At 35.2% G+C, this 18,332-nt stretch overlaps 1 protein-coding gene across 2 annotated transcripts in view; it reads right to left on the bottom strand.

The window, feature by feature from the left end:
- Nucleotides 1–2,299: 2,299 nt before the first annotated feature.
- Nucleotides 2,300–18,332, bottom strand: part of LOC134533419 (nucleolar and coiled-body phosphoprotein 1) — a 70,931-nt gene continuing 54,898 nt past the window's right edge. For both annotated transcript variants that reach the window (XM_063370952.1, XM_063370944.1), the window contains 3 exons: nt 14,070–14,153; nt 12,679–12,837; nt 2,300–2,778 (listed from right to left, as the gene is read on the bottom strand). In XM_063370952.1, coding sequence (XP_063227022.1) covers nt 12,682–12,837; nt 14,070–14,153 — 240 coding nt within the window. In that variant the 3' untranslated portion in view covers nt 2,300–2,778; nt 12,679–12,681. The remainder of the gene's footprint in view (nt 2,779–12,678; nt 12,838–14,069; nt 14,154–18,332) is intronic.

Genomic DNA, 18,332 nt, shown 5'->3' on the forward strand with positions numbered 1-18,332 from the left:
AAAAAAAACACCAAAATTTCCTGTTTTAAAAACCAAAGTGGCCTAAAAATAAAACCATAAAATCTTGTCTGTAGGTATGAGAGTAACACTAATACACTATTCAGGCAAAACTGCTTTGAACTATATAATAATATGTAGTACCAAAAAAAGTTTTTTTTTTGTCACATACAATACACAATACATACGAGTTCTGTGAAGATATGTTTGTGTGTTTTCACCACTCCACAACTTGTATATAAACTTTACCTGCACATAATATGTGGCATCAAATGCTTACTTGTCGCTGCCTGATTAGTTATTAATGGACACAAGTCAAGTGGGTGGGAATCTGGGAATGTCTAGATATGCACAAAAAGCAGGAAAAATTACAGTGTTTTATCGCACAATGGTCGCACGAGCGTAATCGTCACAACCATATTTTAGGCTGTCAAAATTGTGATAAAAAAACTTCTCACGTAAACGTCGCATGATGTTTTTGGTTCCGCTAGTAGATGCCGAGCGCTTTGTGTAGGTATATTTTCCGTATAAAACGATGTATTTTAAAGTAGAAATCTGATATTTATTCGGTCATTTCCACTTAATAAATTAACGGAAAAATACGAAGTTGTTTGACGTGTAAATTTTCTTATAAAGACGTTTTTAAACGTTATTTCCTTTATCTGATCCTCTGCGTCGCCGCGGTGTAGGTATAATCTAAAATTTAATTTCGGTCATTACCACTTATTTATTCAATTAACGGAAATACGAAGTTGTTTGACGTGTACATTATCTTATAAAGACGTTTTTAAACGTTATTTCCTTTATTTGATTGTCAGCGTTGCCGCGGCGTACCGCTTATAAAAATGAAGCCAGCGCATCATTCATGTTTGGTTATGTTGCTTCCCGTATAGAGCGCGCGCACGTAGTCGAATATCGTTATTTCGCTGAGTGCATACAACGCGTGCTCTCTGTCAGGTGCCGAGTTAACTACATTTGATAGCCCGCATTCTTTCATGGCAAGTGTGTACTACGACACGTTAGTTCACGTCAGATTCAAGTGGCTTGCGTTCACGTTAGAGTTTTGGTTTTTCTATTAAAGTTGAAGAAAGGTTTTTGTTTAAGGAATTATTAATATAGATTGTTTGGCGTGCTCTTATATACTCCACCTTTTTTTTAAATAAACGTACTTTCCATGAACGGGTTTTTTTTTTATGAATACCTTTACTTAACAAATTTTTTTTCCCGCAAATTCGTCGCACCCCTACTTTTCAACTTTGATTTTAGAATAAAATGTGCGACGATTATCCGAGAAAACACGGTATCAACAGTCACACTTTCACTGAGAAATTAAAACAATTCCTGAAATCATAACATTCAGTAAGTTAGTCAAGATTATGGGAGGTGGAGGTGGTCACGATGATAATGAGGCTGGTTTGGATTTTCAAAAGTGGCGGATACAGGAATTTATTTTGGAAGGGAATTTAAAATAAATATATACACACAGAACATACTACCTTCACCGAGATGTCGCATATTTTTTCATAAATTCAGGGGGACAAATACATCACCCCTATTCCCCCCATGTACCAGGTATCGCCCCAAAGGAGAGGACGTAGCGTGACTATGGCAATTTAGGTGAGCTAATTATACAGTAATTAATGTGAGTACATAAAGTGAGAAAGAAAGGGACATTATAAATCATCCACTCACGAACCAGAAAAGGAAAACTTGCAAACATATGAAAAATTCTTGAAACCCGGCTGGGAATCTAACTCTGGGCTGTTATTCACCAGTCAGAAGCTCTACGCCACTGAGCCAACACACGCATTGGACTGTGCACAAGCATAGGTATCTTGGTCAACACATACTGCTAGGTTTTGATATCCTGGTGTAATAAAGTAAAAGCAGGTAAAGGCAACATGACCCCCAGGATTTCAGCAGGCCCTGAACCACTAGGAATCAAGTTTGGTCATACATTTAAGATATTCCAGGATTTGTGATATATACAAACACTTCAGCTCACATAAGCTCAGCACTTCAGCTATCACCGTCAATGATGGACCCCAAATACACTGGATGTAGAACGCCTTTCTTTTTCCTTTAACAAACTCCTGATTTTAAACAAAACTAATTATTGATTACTACACTGTTATTCTGTGAACTGTCAGGCACATAAATTATATTCACGGCAGGTTCACATGTTTACCTCACATTTTCAATCACTTACATTTAATAATCAAAATAAAAATAAAATTTAGTTAAGAATACATTATATATATTTTTAATTATACTATTTTTTAATGAGAAAAATCAGAGTATGTCAGATGTATGTACAAAATATATTTTTTTTATTTCTAAAACATTCAATAATTTAGTGTAAAATGCACGTCAATAAATTCAAGTAAACACAAGCTAATTGTTCAATGAAAATTTTTATACACTGGTACCAACTGACCTTGGTATCAACTGACCTAGCATCACTAGTTCTTCAAAATGTTCATTCAGAAAGCTGTCACTTACGAAAATACTTTTGTTTCCAGTCATCAAAAATACCCTTTCACTTGCCATTTGTACGGCTGAAATCAGTTTTTCTCTGAACTCAAATGAATTCAATTCTCTGGAAGTGCCCAATATGCAGGTGGTATATTTTTGTGGCAGCACAGATTGTGAAGTTATTATCATGGTGGTCGCATGGAGTAGCATTAAGCACTTTTAACACGTTTCCGATGCAACATTTTGCCTTTTCTTCAAAAATTGCTCCTTTAGGCATTTTGTCTTGACTAGCAGAAATAATAGAATCTGGAAATAAAATAATTTAACAAAGATTAGCTCATTCGTTCATTTAATAACACAGTAATTTAACAAGTCCAGTGAGTTTTATTCCAGGAATGATCTCAACTGTCATGTTGTCGAATACGTAACTCTTAGGAGACGTAATAACAACTAAGCCACAATGATGGGCACAGCAACTTGGAAATAACAATTTCTCTCACTTAATGCCAGATAAGTGGACCAGGAAAACCCTGGTGTGATTGCTAAGAAATCTAAGTAACAGGGTAACACAGAGTACTTGTTACAATACAACACACACAAAAAAAGTAGTGCACTAAGAACCAAAAGAAAACAAAAAGCACAACATTCCCCACTGTTACAGCACAGACGTCAGGATTATTCTTCAGTTGAACTTTATGCACTCTCAGCTGCGTGAATTGCTTAATTAACAAAACCACACTTTGTATCATATACTGCTTAATGTATGCCACTTTTGAAAGCAAATAATTTTCTCATAAACCTCACCAAGGTGAAAGATGAGGCAAATAACTTTGGGACGTGATAGAGAAAGGTAAAAGATTTTTCCAGGGTCCCTCTTACTTACTTCCTTTCCTCTTTTCTGCAGCTTCCCATATGAAGAAAGTGGCACCAAAAAAGCTATTGTATATACAGTGAAAATTTACAACAGTATCTGCACTCAAAACTGATGGTTAATTTCAAAACACACTTAACTTGTAATATTCCGTACTCATTTCAGCAAGAATCCACTGCATATTAGGTGCTCTACAGTGACTTGTATACTGGTTTGACAAATACCCACTCTGCACTCATAAATATTTACTGTGGTACCAGGAATCACATCCGCAGTTTATTTCCTGAAGACACTAAGCTTTTTTGCATTAACTTAACACTGTAATCAAAACCGAAAAATGTACGATATTGGTGCAGCTCACAAGCGCACAAATAGTGCTGTGTTTCATTAAAAAAAAAGTTAATTTCTAAAATAATTCTGCCAACATTAACCATTAAGGTACCTAATTTAACTACGACTTTCATTTATCCCAAAAAAGAATTAAGGTGAGAGTGCTCATGTTAATAAATTCCCAAAACAGTGTTTATTAAACCATGAACCAACATTTCCACTAATATTTGCTGTGAAGTGTTAAAAATCAGGTGTGATTTCTCTAAACAGGCATACTGAGTTTTATCGCACAATCTTCGCACTGTTATTTTAGGACGTCAAAATTTGGGGGGGAAAAATTATCACATAAAAATTGCATTATGCTTTTGATTCAGCTGTCAGATGCAAAGTGCTTTGTGTAGGTAGTTAACTTTAAAAGATAAGCAACGTGCAACAGCAATCAGTTTTCAAGTTTCTGTCAGGCAGTTTGGTATAAGGGAAAAATACAGTAATTACAATTACAGTAAAACTTGTTTTAGATGTAACTACACACTACAATTTCCCGTCCCATACGGTCAAATCTTTCAGTCCCGTCATTTTCTCGATTTTTTTTCCCCAAGTAAGATGTTGCCCATAAATATATTTTCCCATATGAAACCATAACTATTTAAATGTTGAAATTCAATATTCGTTTGGATATTACAGTTTATTTAATTCATTAACAAAAGTATGAAGTTGTCTGAATGGAAAATTTTCTTTTAAAGACAATTTCAAATCATTATAATCTAAATCTGTCTTCGTCGCGCCGCTGTGTAGCATGGGGGAGAAACTCTTTGCCGATGCTGAGATCTAGTTTTTGAAGTAGTTTTGGGCTAACCCACTAAATAGTAGCTTTCATAATATATTACTAACATAGCTACATTGACTGTGAGAAGTAATACAAACAAAACAGTGAAAATTTAGTTCACTTTTTTTTTGGTAGCCACATATTTTGTGGTGTAGCATACCAGAAATTCTGTATATCTTACTCATGTACATAAAACATGCTTTTTATTGCAAAACAATAACTGTCTCCTACGAAGCAATTAGATGTCAAGTAGTTAGATTATCATTATAAAGCTAACACTTCAGATTTGATCCTCCCACCCAAGGTTTTCTTTGCTAGTAACTATGGGCCCATCCAACAGATGTCACATGTCGCGCAAAAAAAATTCATTATGAATGGTTTGTTCAATATTGTTGCCGCATAGTGGTAGAGAGTGAGAGTGAGAGTGAGTGTGAGAGTGAGTGAGAGCGTGAGAGAGTGTGTGGGTGTGTGAATGTGTGTGCACGTAGGTGCGTGAGCGTGTGCGCTCGTAATAAACAATTTAACATGTTGCAGTAAGCATCAAGCGATATTTACCATCCCCATTACCGAGGTGTTGTGAAGCAAGAGACTGTTAGAATGATCTGTTTGTTATTTGTATTAACAAAAAATATGTGTCTTTGGCTCTACACACCTGATCATTGGTTTTGATTTTTCATCTAACTCACCCAGTTGTCGGGATAGGCAACAAGTTCAAAATTAGTTGCTTCCTAAAAACAAATTTTACTTAATTGACATACTGAATTAAATCAAAAATTACACCTACCTATTCTCATTTTGTTGCATCAACTACAGATATTATTTTCAGTTTTTCTTCTAATGATAAAGCCTTTTGTTTAATAGGTCCTCCATTAATTGTAGAAGCCATTATGCACGGTTTTTCACCACATGAAATATTTATTATGCTTGATAACCTTAAAATCACCCTAACAAGATTGCAAACCTAATATGTACAGTTAAAGCAAAACACATTATTAGCGAGCTATCAAGTATAGTTTACTTAGCATAAGTGACGGCTGAGCGTTCAGTGACGGCTGAGCGTTCATAGCCGACGGTGTGCGCGCACGCTCCCCGGCTTCAATGTGCTATTATTTCTTCACCATCGTTAAGTTCGAGTTCCACTCATAATTGATTCATCGCTGCTTAATCTTTCCGACTTTCATGGGTTTTCATTACCCGATAATAATGATACGATCATTGAATTAGTTCCTGACACGGTTACTAAAATGTTCAGATCGCCTACTAAAAAAGTGATTTCTAATTCGCCGGGAATATCTGAAAAAGCAAGTGAAAGTTCATCGAAGCAAAAATCATCTAGTGAAGCTTGGACGGTAAAACTTCTGGATCCCACCATGGAAGACTTAATCTCGGCCGTGAAATCCCTCAGTATGAAATTTGACGAGTTAAAAAGCGAGAATATGGTGTTAAAAACCCTTCTTATCGACTCTCGTAGTGAAACTGCAGAGATAAAAAATGAACTGCAACAGATCAAACAGATCTTATCTTCTAAGACTGATTCTGTTAATTCATACAGTCAAGTAGTAAAAAAAGTCTCCTCAAACAAGAAACCTGTTTGTGTCGAGTCATCCGGTGTATCTGGCAACAGCGCGCCCACCAGTGACCCACTTACAACTCAGCGTGTCTCCAACGACGTCATCAGGAAAAACGGTAAACAGCCCGTCGACGAAGACGGCTTTACCGTAGTACAACATTCACGCAAGTCCATGAATAATGAAAACTCCGATAGAAAATCATCTAACACGGATCGTAAGAAAAATCCCTTGCAAATTGGCATTAGGAATGTTTCAACATTAAGAACAATTGCTAAACCTATTTACAAAAAAACAAAAGCTCTCTTTGTCACGCGTTTTGAGCCGTCTGTCACGGAACAAGAAGTCGTAGATTATATTTCCAACGAACTAAATCTCAAGCAAGTCAAAGTGGCCAAGCTCCGGACAAAGCATAATTCTTACGCCTCCTTCCATGTATCTGTTCTGGAAGAAGATTTTAGTAGAATTAATAATATTGTTTTTTGGCCCAGTGGCTGTTTAATCAGTCATTTCTTTGGAAAACTGCATCAAGACCAAATTGTTAGTACTAATTCATCTCCTGGAGGTAATTGGGTAGAATTGCCGAGAGCTTCAAGTTCCTGCAGTACATAGTCACCTTTTACGCCAGCAACTTCTATGCCAGGGCCTGGAGGAGTGCTTCCTACTCACTTTCCAGTGAATGCCCAATCTTAATGAATTGGAAATTGCATATCAGAATGTTAGAGGACTTAGAACAAAATCAGTTGAATTCTTTGATAATCTTATTAATACTCAGTATGACATAATCTGTCTAACAGAAACTTGGTTCAACGAAAGATGTATCAATGCTCATTATTTCACCGATAATTATTCTATTTTTAGAACTGATAGGGATCCGCTACTCTCATCAATGGAACGTGGTGGCGGAGTGTTGATCGCAGTGAATAAACATAAATTCCCTTCTGTTCAGCTAATTCAATTATATGACTATCGTGGAGTAGAAGCCGTATGGATTAATATTAAAATTGCTTTTAATAAGTACTTAACATTGGGTAATATTTATCTTCCTCCAACTACATCACCTAATCTATTCACATTGTATTTTGAAGCTCTTGAACAAATACTCGTTAATTCTCATGATAATGTGATTATCTTAGGTGACTTCAATGTACCTGGGATAGATTGGAAAGGTAATCACTATTTCAATATTGCCCGTGCACATGTCAGATCCAAGGCTCAGTGCCTACTTGATTTCATATCTAATTTGGATTTAATTCAGCACAACCTAATACAATCTTCCAATAATCTTCTAGATCTTTGTCTTTCTAATCTATCCCATTGTGTGGTTGAAAAAGCTGTTGAATCTCTGGTCAAATAGGATATCTATCATCCTACCCTACTTATTAAACTACATATTGAGGCGACCTCACACAATTTTACTCCAGATTCTATTTTCAGAAACTACAAAGCTGGTGATTACTTAAGCCTATATAACTCTCTAAAAACCCACAATTGGGATGAATATTATAACACCACTGATGTAGATGCTCTTGTAGATCAACTTACATCTTGTATCTGTGATAAAATCAATACTCACATTCCATTTTCCACACGTAAGGCCTCTAAACATCCTTATTGGTTCTCTGGTGATTAAATTCAAGCCTTAAAATCTAAAAAAACACTTTCATAAACTCTATAAAAGAAACAATAATACTCAGTATTACCTTCTTTTCTCTAAATATAGAGCACTAGTTAAAAATCTTATTAAGCGTGATAAAACTAATTGGAATCGTAGTATCAATAATAAGGTTAAGAATAACCCTAAAAAATTCTGGAGATATGTCAATGTTATGAAAAATGGTTATAGTGAATCTCATTCTCTTAATGCCAATGGTGATATCTGTAATGATCCAGGTATTCTTTCTAATGTCTTTGCTAAGTACTTTGCTAGTGTATATGTACCACCCACCAACCACCCTCGTATCATTGATCCCGATATTATTCACGATTCAATTCCTGTATCATTCTTATCAGAAAGCCAGGTCTTATGGGGAATTAAATCATTAAAACCAACTATGTCTACTGGTCCTGACGGTATACCAAATTTCATTATTAAAGGCTGCTCTTTTATTCTAATGCCTCTATTGTTGCATCTATTTAATACAAGTCTAAAATCACAAGTATTTCCCACTAAATGGAAAATAGCTAAGGTTATTCCCATACATAAAAAGGGTAGTAAACTCAGTGTATTTAATTATAGGCCTATATCATTATTAAATGGCTTTACTAAAATCTTTGAAAAAATAATATTTAAACATATTAACTTCCCAATAAACAACAGATTAGCTCCTAATCAGCATGGCTTTAGAAATAGTATGACAACTTCTACTAATCTTCTCTCATTTATCAATCCTATATACAATAAAGTTACAACAAGGGGGCAGGTTGATGCATGTTATTTTGATCTGGCTAAAGCATTTGATACTGTCAATCACTCCATTTTACTAGCTAAGCTTTCTAACTTCGGTCTCTGTAATAATTACATAACCTGGTTTACTAGTTACCTTAAAGACAGATGTTTCTTTGTTTCACTTAATAAAAAAACTTCTACTTTATATCATGCTACTTCTGGTGTGCCTTACTATTCAATATTTATATCAATGATATTTTTAAAGTTCTTCATCATACTACTGGTTTTCTGTTTGCTGACGATCTTAAAATATCCAGAGAAATTTCCTCCTTAAATGACTGTCTGCTTCTTCAATCTGATATTACTGAAATTGATAATTGGTGTAAAATGAATTTAGTTTCACTTAACAAAGATAAAACAAAAATTATTTCTTTCACAAGGAAAATTCATCCAGTTAAATATGATTATTTTCTTGACAACTCAAAAATTTCCAAATCTCTTAGTATAAAAGATCTTGGTGTTATTCTAGACTCCAAACTATTCTTTCATCAACATGTTAATTCTTTAGTATCCTTTTCCCGTAGAACCTTATATTTAATAAATTATATAACTTACTATGCATCTAATATTGAATCCATTCTTACTCTTTATTTGTCCTTAGTCAGAAGTAAACTCGAATATTGCTCAGTTATCTGGAACAGTATTAACACCACCGATAGTGACAAAATTGAATCCATACAAAATAAATTTTTCAAAATAATTAGTTCTAGACACCATCAATTACCCAAATTAGAATCTCTTTCAAATCGTCGCATCCATCTGGATGCCCTGTTTGTGTTTAAGTGCTATAGTTCAAAAATTAATTGCTTATACTTACTTGATAACTCTGGTATTCGAGTCCCGCAGTTCAAAAGCCGCCTTCGATCCCTATTATGTTCCTTACACAATAATAATGACTTAATTTACAGACTTATCTCAAATTTCAATAAATGTGAAAATTTTATTAAAAACTTTAAATTTTAATTTTTATGATTACCCTAATATTTTGAGTAATTTTATAATCCTGTTTATTCTTCCCATTCTAGATCATTTAGTTAAGATTATCTCTGTTGCTGTTTTGTTTTGTTTTGTTTTGTTTGTTATTGTGTCGTCTTTTATTATCCTGTGTATGTTGTATTTATTCGCTTGTATGTGTCGTCTTTTATTATCCTGTTTATGTTGTATTTATTCGTTTGTATGTGTCGTGTTTTTATTACTTGTTCTGTGCACACCTCCAAAGCTTCGGCTGTTGGTGTGCATGTCACAAATTTAATAAATAAATAAATAAATAAATAATAAGACAAAGTGCTTCAATCAGCGAACTATCAATATTGATATTCGACTATGTGTGTGCACTCAATACAGGCATTAATTCAACTAAACATGATGCCAACTAGCACTGCGTACATTTCCATACCTGCTACACAGTGGCGACAGAACAGATAATTTAAAACGTGTCTTAAAGAGAACTTAACATTAGACAACTTTGTATTTCAGTTAATTAAGTAAGAAAACAGTAATTTCTTAAGAAACAATACAATGATAAAAATATCATAATTTTATACCGTAAACTAAGCTTTTGGGAAACTTCGTGCATGGAAAATAATGACATAAATCATACATATTATGCAGAAAATGGCGGGACTAAAACATTTCACTACTTAATTTTAACATTGTATGCGAGAAATTAATAGCGGGAAGAAAGCGATTTCCACAATGTAATTTGAAGGAAAGTATTGACACTTACATGGGACCTAAAGAAAATGTTAATTGCAAGAAAACTTAATTACTGAGAGCGCAAAAACAGGGTATCACATGACAACATAGCAACAAATGACTGGTTGTTTGCTGCATAGCTAATGGTTAGTGATTTTCTGTACATTATTCAGACATTATGACTCGAATGAGGAAAATAGTGTACAGATGAAACCACCTCACAAAGTCTACACAAATGCAAGCAGATGATTGGTTGAAAAATACAATTTCAATAGTGTGCGGCAAAGGTTTAGATGCCCATGTGCTGGTATAAATTTTTTTATTGTTGTTTGGAAATACAGTAGAACCCCGATTATCCGTGTTAATGAAGGGGACGAGTGAGTCAGATAATCGAAAATCGCGGTTAGCAGAATCATGCTTGCCTAAAGGTCATTAGCCCACAGACAGCCATCTGTGGACATTCGGAGATTACATATATACACATGCTTTGTGTGCGTGTGCGTTGTTGACATACAAGCGGACTGCTTAGTGCTGGGCAGCAGTGGTTTTTAAGTCTTTCGTGTGCGGAGACGTGGGCACGCGAGTCGTTGTTGCACCGAGGTGTGTGACTAGCCGCCCGCCAGTCCGAGGGCCCAAGACAGCTGATAGCTGCCAAGGTCACACATTCTTTTCATCGCCTGTAAGCGACGCTGCCACACTTAGCTCATTGTTCTGTTCTCAGTAACACCATCGGGCTGGTTATTGTTTTACAGAACGACTTCCTTCAAAATTCTTTTCGAGATAAGATTTTTCATACCAGTGCATTGAGACTTGATTTGATGGTTTTGAAACGGTGTCTCTGTCTCGTATAATTCACGGTGTTTTTATTCCCCTTTATTTATATGAATTTTAAATGTTCGATTTTTTATTTTAAGCTTGCTGAACACGTGGAATTAGTGCAAAAACGGCCTATTATGACTTAGTGTTGCAGATGGGTCGGAAATCTTATAACGACCACCTCTCTATAACGAACCTAATCTCGGGAACCATGAGGGGTCGTTATATCTATTCTCCGTTCACTCTTAGCTGAGTTTTGAAATAAACAAACACCTTCGTATCACTGCGCCGCGTCAGCAAGTGATAGGCTGAATTTATCTTGCGTGCCAAGCACTAGTTGCAATACACACTCTTCCGTACAGTCGGTGCTCATAAAATAACGGAGAAGTAATATAACAGGAAAATGATTCTTATGTCAAGCCTAGTTTTTTTTTTTAAATTTACATCTGCTGTGATAAAATTACGCCACTTAATGGTACACCCTCCGACCTTTTCTGTTGAAACCATTCAAACAAACAAAGTGTCCAAGCTGCTAAATGTGGATTCTTTCATCGTCTTGCGTTTATTTAATCCACTTGAAGTGTCAGCCTGTGAAGCAAACTGAAGGATTTTTTAGCGATTTTTTATGATGTCGCGCACTGTTGTGTTACCGACATTAAACTCAGTCGCAAGTTTGCAATTGTTTCTCCACTCTGAAATCTTTCTATAATTTTTGTTTTGCTGTCAATGGACAGTACCACTCGCTTTCTTTTCTGTTCATTTGATGACATGATGAAATGTTGCGCTCAACACTTCCGCACAACACAACGGTATAATCCGTCGGAATGCAGATCACTGTTACAATACATAAAATTATCACCACCTTCACGCTTCAACAACGTACACTAATGGAATGGACTGTCTCCATGCGCCGGGTAATCTCTGTGGCACGGCGCCTTGCTGCGCGCGGGAGTGTACAGTCCGGTCATGCGGACGTGGAATCGCGCACCAGTGTATAATCTATTCACGTAACATGGAACACAAAAATATTATGTACATACGTATGTATGTACTAGTATTTTTTTTAAACTTTCTGTGTATATAAACATAACTGAGTCAAAGTACTTTGACCAACATACATTTTGCAAAGTATTTTAACATTTACATACATTTTGAATCATTGGTTATATGTAACTAAAAAATTGGACTTGATGGACATAAATCGCGGTTAATCCGCGAATCGGATGATCGAGTCGCGGATAATCGGGGTTCTACTGTAGGTATATTTCTAAAGAATAACTAATAAAAGTTCAAACATAATTTTTTTTCCTCCATAAACACTGAATGTTATATGCAGGAAGCATCTATAAATACAAAACTTTTAAATAGGAAGATTTAACATAGGGATGTATAGAAGTGAGAAAGGGAATAATTTTGTGAATGTAATAAGCAGGAAAACATATTATGCAGAACGTCTTACGTCAATTATACTGTATTGTTGTCCTAGTCCCTTGAAATATGTAAAAACCAGGTTCTATTGCACTTCATGTATACGCCATGAAAATGTTAAGTAGGAGACTTCACTTTCACATGTCCTAAAAAGTATAGACAGTTCACAGACTTGTTTTACAAAGCAATTAAGCTTTTTTTGAAGAATAAAACAGGTACTTACAATTTAATCTTCAAACTTATGAGAACTGACAGTAGTTGAGATTTGTCCACCAGCATAGGATCCCCGCTTTTTCTTTGTTTTTTCATGCCTGAAAGATTTACCCTTTGTGTCTCTGAGGTCATTATATGCCTTCTGGCCCCAAGCTGCACCACTCCCTTTCTGTAAAGAGACGTGTAACAAAACATGGGTAACCTTGGTTGCCCTATAACAACAACACAAATAACATAAATAAAACGAGCTGAATTTTTCCACTTTGTCTACATTACATTTTAGTTTTTACGATTCACACATTAATTTTCTCCAACACACATGTGTAAATAAAAAGAGCTTGTGTAACTCAGCACACATGAGAGAAACGATACTTCTTTGGCAATTAAAACCTCAACTTGTAAGTAAACTATAGGGGGTAAAATGGCAAATAGAGAGAAAGAAGGCAATTTTCTAAAAAACTTATAGTATTAATAGGATTTAAAGAAAGTATTTTAAGGATAAAAATGAAAACATCATCGGCAAAATATAAGTTAAAGTTTTAAATTTATTTTCTCGATATTTACACTAAATTTGATATTATAGCTTCAAAGTAACTAAAATACAAACCGTACATACGTAAGCCACATGTTGTTTACAATATTTTTAAAGTAACTAAACTAACCTGAGTATTTACACAAATTTATAGTATTTTTAACATCACTTACCTAACCTAACCTAACCTAACCATTAAACTGTTAAATATTGATATGCCATTTCACACAATGATTAGAAACAAGCACCTATTCTCTGTCCTTTTCGCATCAGAAACGTTTCATAACAATGTTTCATGAAAACGTTGCTTTAAATATGGTCTTGAAATTTTACTCTCATGCCCAAAATAGTTTCATATAAAAAAAAGACCACAGTAAGGCCAGATTATCCACAAACTAATATATTCACATAGTCTATCATAGTCACCATCGGGGACATTCAATCTCTGATCTTTATTTCTTCTCAAAAGTTTTTTTTTAAGAAACTATATAGAATTATAAAATATTTTTTTTTTAAATAAAGAAAATCTTACTTTGAGTGATATATATTTCTTGATAAAATACATAATTGGAACTTAAAAAAAATCGTGGCTAGTTACAGCTAAACCATGTCATTAATGAAAAAAAAAAAAGAAATACTTATAAAATAGCCCTAGGTTTAATTACAGTAAAACCCTGTTATGAAGTTTCTTCAGGTACTTGGAAATTTAAAAATATTAACAGAGAGAACCAATTAAAAGGGTAAATCGAGTACAAATTTGTGTGAACTTATCATGAAAATTAGGATATTTTCTTAAATGGGATTTTTCTTAAAGAAGGTTTTACTTTAAAATAAATATTATTTGTTGAAGTGCTTTGTACACAACTCACCAAATTTTCAAAACTATTCCTGACTTTTATATCATTCTGAAAATCTTCATCCCGCACTCTTCTGAAAGGTTCACTCTTGCGTTTCTGAAAAATCACCGAAAAATATCCATACAATCTCTAAAGAAAGCTTTAAATAAAGTAATGATAAATTAAGATTGTTCATTCAAAAATAACTAACAAACCTAAATAAATAATTCTGACAAATCAAGGTTGAAGGGGCCCGCCTAGCTCAGATGGGTATTTGTGTAAGTGAGGCAAGACGATAAGTGAGACACTCGCTGATGCTTCTAGCATCTCCCTAAGTGAAAGGTTCTCAACTGGCTTGCATTCTTCTTATCTTGCATAGGGCAACTATGAGATATGAGCAGCAACCATAACATTATATGGCAGAGAAATGAAGGAAAAGGTATCACTCAGATATCTTAAGCAGTTTTCAAATCCTATGGTTTCTTCCGATGCTCTGCACATTGTATGTGTGCCTGGGTAGGCGGGGGGCATTTTAGGTCTCGTCAACATCAGGCTCATTAGAGACAATCAATAGGCATACAAGCCTCAAAGTTGTTTACCGTGCCAAATTTGATGGCATCTACAGTACAACCCTGTTATAACGTTCTCCAAGGGACCAACTTAAAAAAATGTTATAAGCAGGAAATCATAAAATTACATCTTCACTTTGTATAAATTACGCGTGGATTGATTAAATTAAAGAGTATAGGTAAAACAACACAAAGTACAGGAGTAATACACTAAGTACAGCAATTGAGTGTAAAATTGGTAAATTTTATTTATAGCTAATACCTAATAATATGATAAAGAAAAAAATGTTTTATACGATATAGTTCAGAGTCGTAACAGAAATATTCAACTCTTTTGCAATCGCAACACACGTTTTGTTGGGGTTCCTGTCCACTTGGTTAATAAACTGAATTTTTTCAGCTACAGAATATGATTTTCGCTTATATTTACCGGCCATCATAGCGGTACAATAACCTGAATAAAATTTAAATACGGCGTATTTTAATTAAATACGACCATGACTACAATAAAGCTGGGTTCACAATTGAAAAAATAACAGTAACAGTAACGGTAGGTCGTGTGCATAGGATATGAACGCCATGTTTCCTAACCTAACGATTCACAATAGCAGAAAGTTGGTCGTGTGCATGGGAGCGAGGTCGTGCGCATACGAGTGAAATGAATATATTTTATTTCGGTCGCGTACGCATGGCACAACAGCCAATGGGAGAAGAGCAGGGTGCTTTTTTGGCGGGACTAGAAATATGTTTATATTTACTAACCATATTGTGGTAATAAAATGTCGAGATGATAATAATAGTATTATCATTATTTTGAAAGTTAATATGTTTATTTACTAACACTAACACTGTTAACAGATGTCGCATAGTTCGCGAAATTTCATTGGCTGAAATTAACAGTAAGAATTCAATTGTGAACCGATTTTGCAGTTCGCACAGGTCGTGTGCATGGCTTGCTATGCACTCGCTTAATTTATTTAATTGTGAGCCCAGCCTTAGTAAGTGAAAAAAAATAATTACGGTGAAGGTTAACCACAAACAAAAGCAGTGAATATATCCATAGAACATTTAACCATTTCAAGGTGTTAAACCTTTAAAACAAAAACCAGCACCATAGAATACAGTAGCACTGTTTCTGACCATGTATCAGTGCACAAAATGTGCATCATTAAGTATAACGGAACAAGTCATAGGCTAACGAGCGCGAACAGGACGCCATATTGATAGTCGATCCGGTGCAAGTTGTGGAGTGCGTGTGTACCACGTCTATGGTGAACTACACAAATGTAAACATCTGATGTTTGTATATGCGTGCTGTATTTTTGAGCTATGATTTTGCTCTAAATTATGACTTTGAATGAAGGGATAATGAAAATTGTGGCAGTTATCTAAGCAAATTTGAACGTTAAAGGCGGGAATGTAGAAATTTTAATATTGCTACAGGCGGGAAATTAAAGCATTGTGATAAATGGAGAAATGACGGGACCATGAAATTATGGTGTTATAGGCGGGAAAATGTTACAAACGGGAATGTTATAACCAGGTTGTACTGTACTACCTTTCAGGCTGGATCACCGGTAGCACGAACTCTTTAGAGCCACAGAAAAATGGATATACCTACCATTTCAACGTTAATTGGCGGTGTTTGAAGAGAAGCTACAAGAGGCTGAGGCTACCCATCCCAGCATCATTCCACCCACTCCCTCTTAACGTGTTAGGCTAACGTGAGGTACACTCGGAGGAAACCCCATTCTAATAGTATCACACGGCACTTAACCACATCTATCACATCTCTGGTACTCTTGGTGTGCTATTAATATGCTTATTTTCCAAGTGCAGTATTTACCAATAATTTTTTTTAAGCTCTTACTTATATTTTTGTTAACTTTTTTCTTTAGTAAATGTGCTTTTGGCAGTAAAGGAAGTTATTATGTATTCAATTTTTGACTCAAATCCTATTTGGGCTATCACCTAGTCCTTTTTCAGCATTTTCTGAAAAGTCTGCTATAGAGAATAAGTGTATATATTTGAGATTTTTTTCTCCCTTTAAGCAAAGATTTAAACAGTGCCATATTTCACTTTCCTAATCCATAAACATACAAAAAATAATAATTTTCAACTATATATATATATATATATATATATATATATTTTTTTTTTTTTTTGAGAATTATTTATGTGACAGAAAATTTTATACGTGATTCAATATGAATAATGTTGCCAAACATATTGCATACATATTAAAATGTCAGTATATATCACGAACCTCGAAACTGCTAGAGAGCAAATTACAAACATACGTTTCTAAGTTGGTTGCGCTTCTGTTCCACATGCCCTTATGAACCGTGCTCAGGTTGGCACTGGCACAGCCAGCTGTTCCGTAACACACACGAGAGATAACTGGTCTGAGTAGTTTTGAGGCAGCAATATTTTTTCTGTAGTAATCTTTAAACACTAATGTCCAAAAATAAACGCAAACGAGTGGTACTCGACATTCAATAACAATTAGAAATTACTGACCAGCTATGCATAAACTACAGCTATGTTTAAAGGATATTTACTGCAACTCGTTCCGTAAATTACGTCTTAACACTTTAGTACCTTTACTTACAACCTTATACAGTGATTGCCAGGATAGTTGTGATAAAATTATTTTTTAATTTTTTTCAGATATTCTATGTTTTAAGGTTATCTGAGGATCCCTTGCAAGACATTACCCCGAATAATCAGAAATTCTACTGAATTAGCTTGCCTTTATAAACAAAAGATGGAATTCTAAATACCGTATTTACTCGCATATAGGTAGCAGAAATTTGACCAGATTTGATGGGGAAAAAATAAAGTGCAACCTATATGTGAAAAAAATTTTTTTTTTAATTTTTTAGGAATTGTTTTTGAAATTTTTTGCTTTAAAATGCGAAAAAGAAGTTTATATATGTAGGTATAGGCAAATTTATTTACAATGTACACATAGTTAATTAACCAAGCGGATTTTCATAACAAGAAATCAAACACACAAAAAAAATTAAAGACAACATTGCACAAAATCAATGAAAAATACGCACAAAATCAATAAAAAATATGTCATTATTTACAGGATTATCACAGTATCACAGTCCAAATAATAGTCTGAACACTCACCAAGTGTTTACCTACTCGTTATCTGAGTCAGACTCAGATGCACTAGACTCAGCTGAGTCATCAACGTCGTCGTTGGAGTTGCCGTCATGTTCCCAGATAGCTTCGTCTTCAGTACCGTCTATTGCACAGGAGATTCCAGTTTTCTTGAAACTCCTCACAATTATATCAGGCATGATGAGAGCCCAACTCCTCGTGATCCATTCACACACCATGGGCAACGAAGGTCTTTTCAGTTTCCCGCCTTTCGTCAACTCTTGCGTTCCGCTGGCCATCCACTCCCCACACAGGCGACGGAGCTGCTCCTTGAAAGTCTTGTTCACAGATACGCAAGTGGTTGTAGCATCGACGTCAGGCCACCAGGGATAACTGCAATGTCTGTCCTTGACTCTTGCATTTTCGCCTGGGCCTCAACCAAATGCGCGCGGAAGCTATCCCACACCAACAAGGCCTTTTGTTTTAGAAGACCCCCTAGCCGGCGCTCCCACACAGTTTTAAGCCAATCCTTTACGAGCTCAGCGTCCATCCAACCTTTCTCCTGAGCACGGACATGAATGCCCGGAGGAAACTTCTCTCTCTTAGGCAGAGT

Source organism: Bacillus rossius, chromosome 1 (assembly GCF_032445375.1).
Source record: "Bacillus rossius redtenbacheri isolate Brsri chromosome 1, Brsri_v3, whole genome shotgun sequence".
Lineage (NCBI taxonomy): Eukaryota > Metazoa > Arthropoda > Insecta > Phasmatodea > Bacillidae > Bacillus > Bacillus rossius.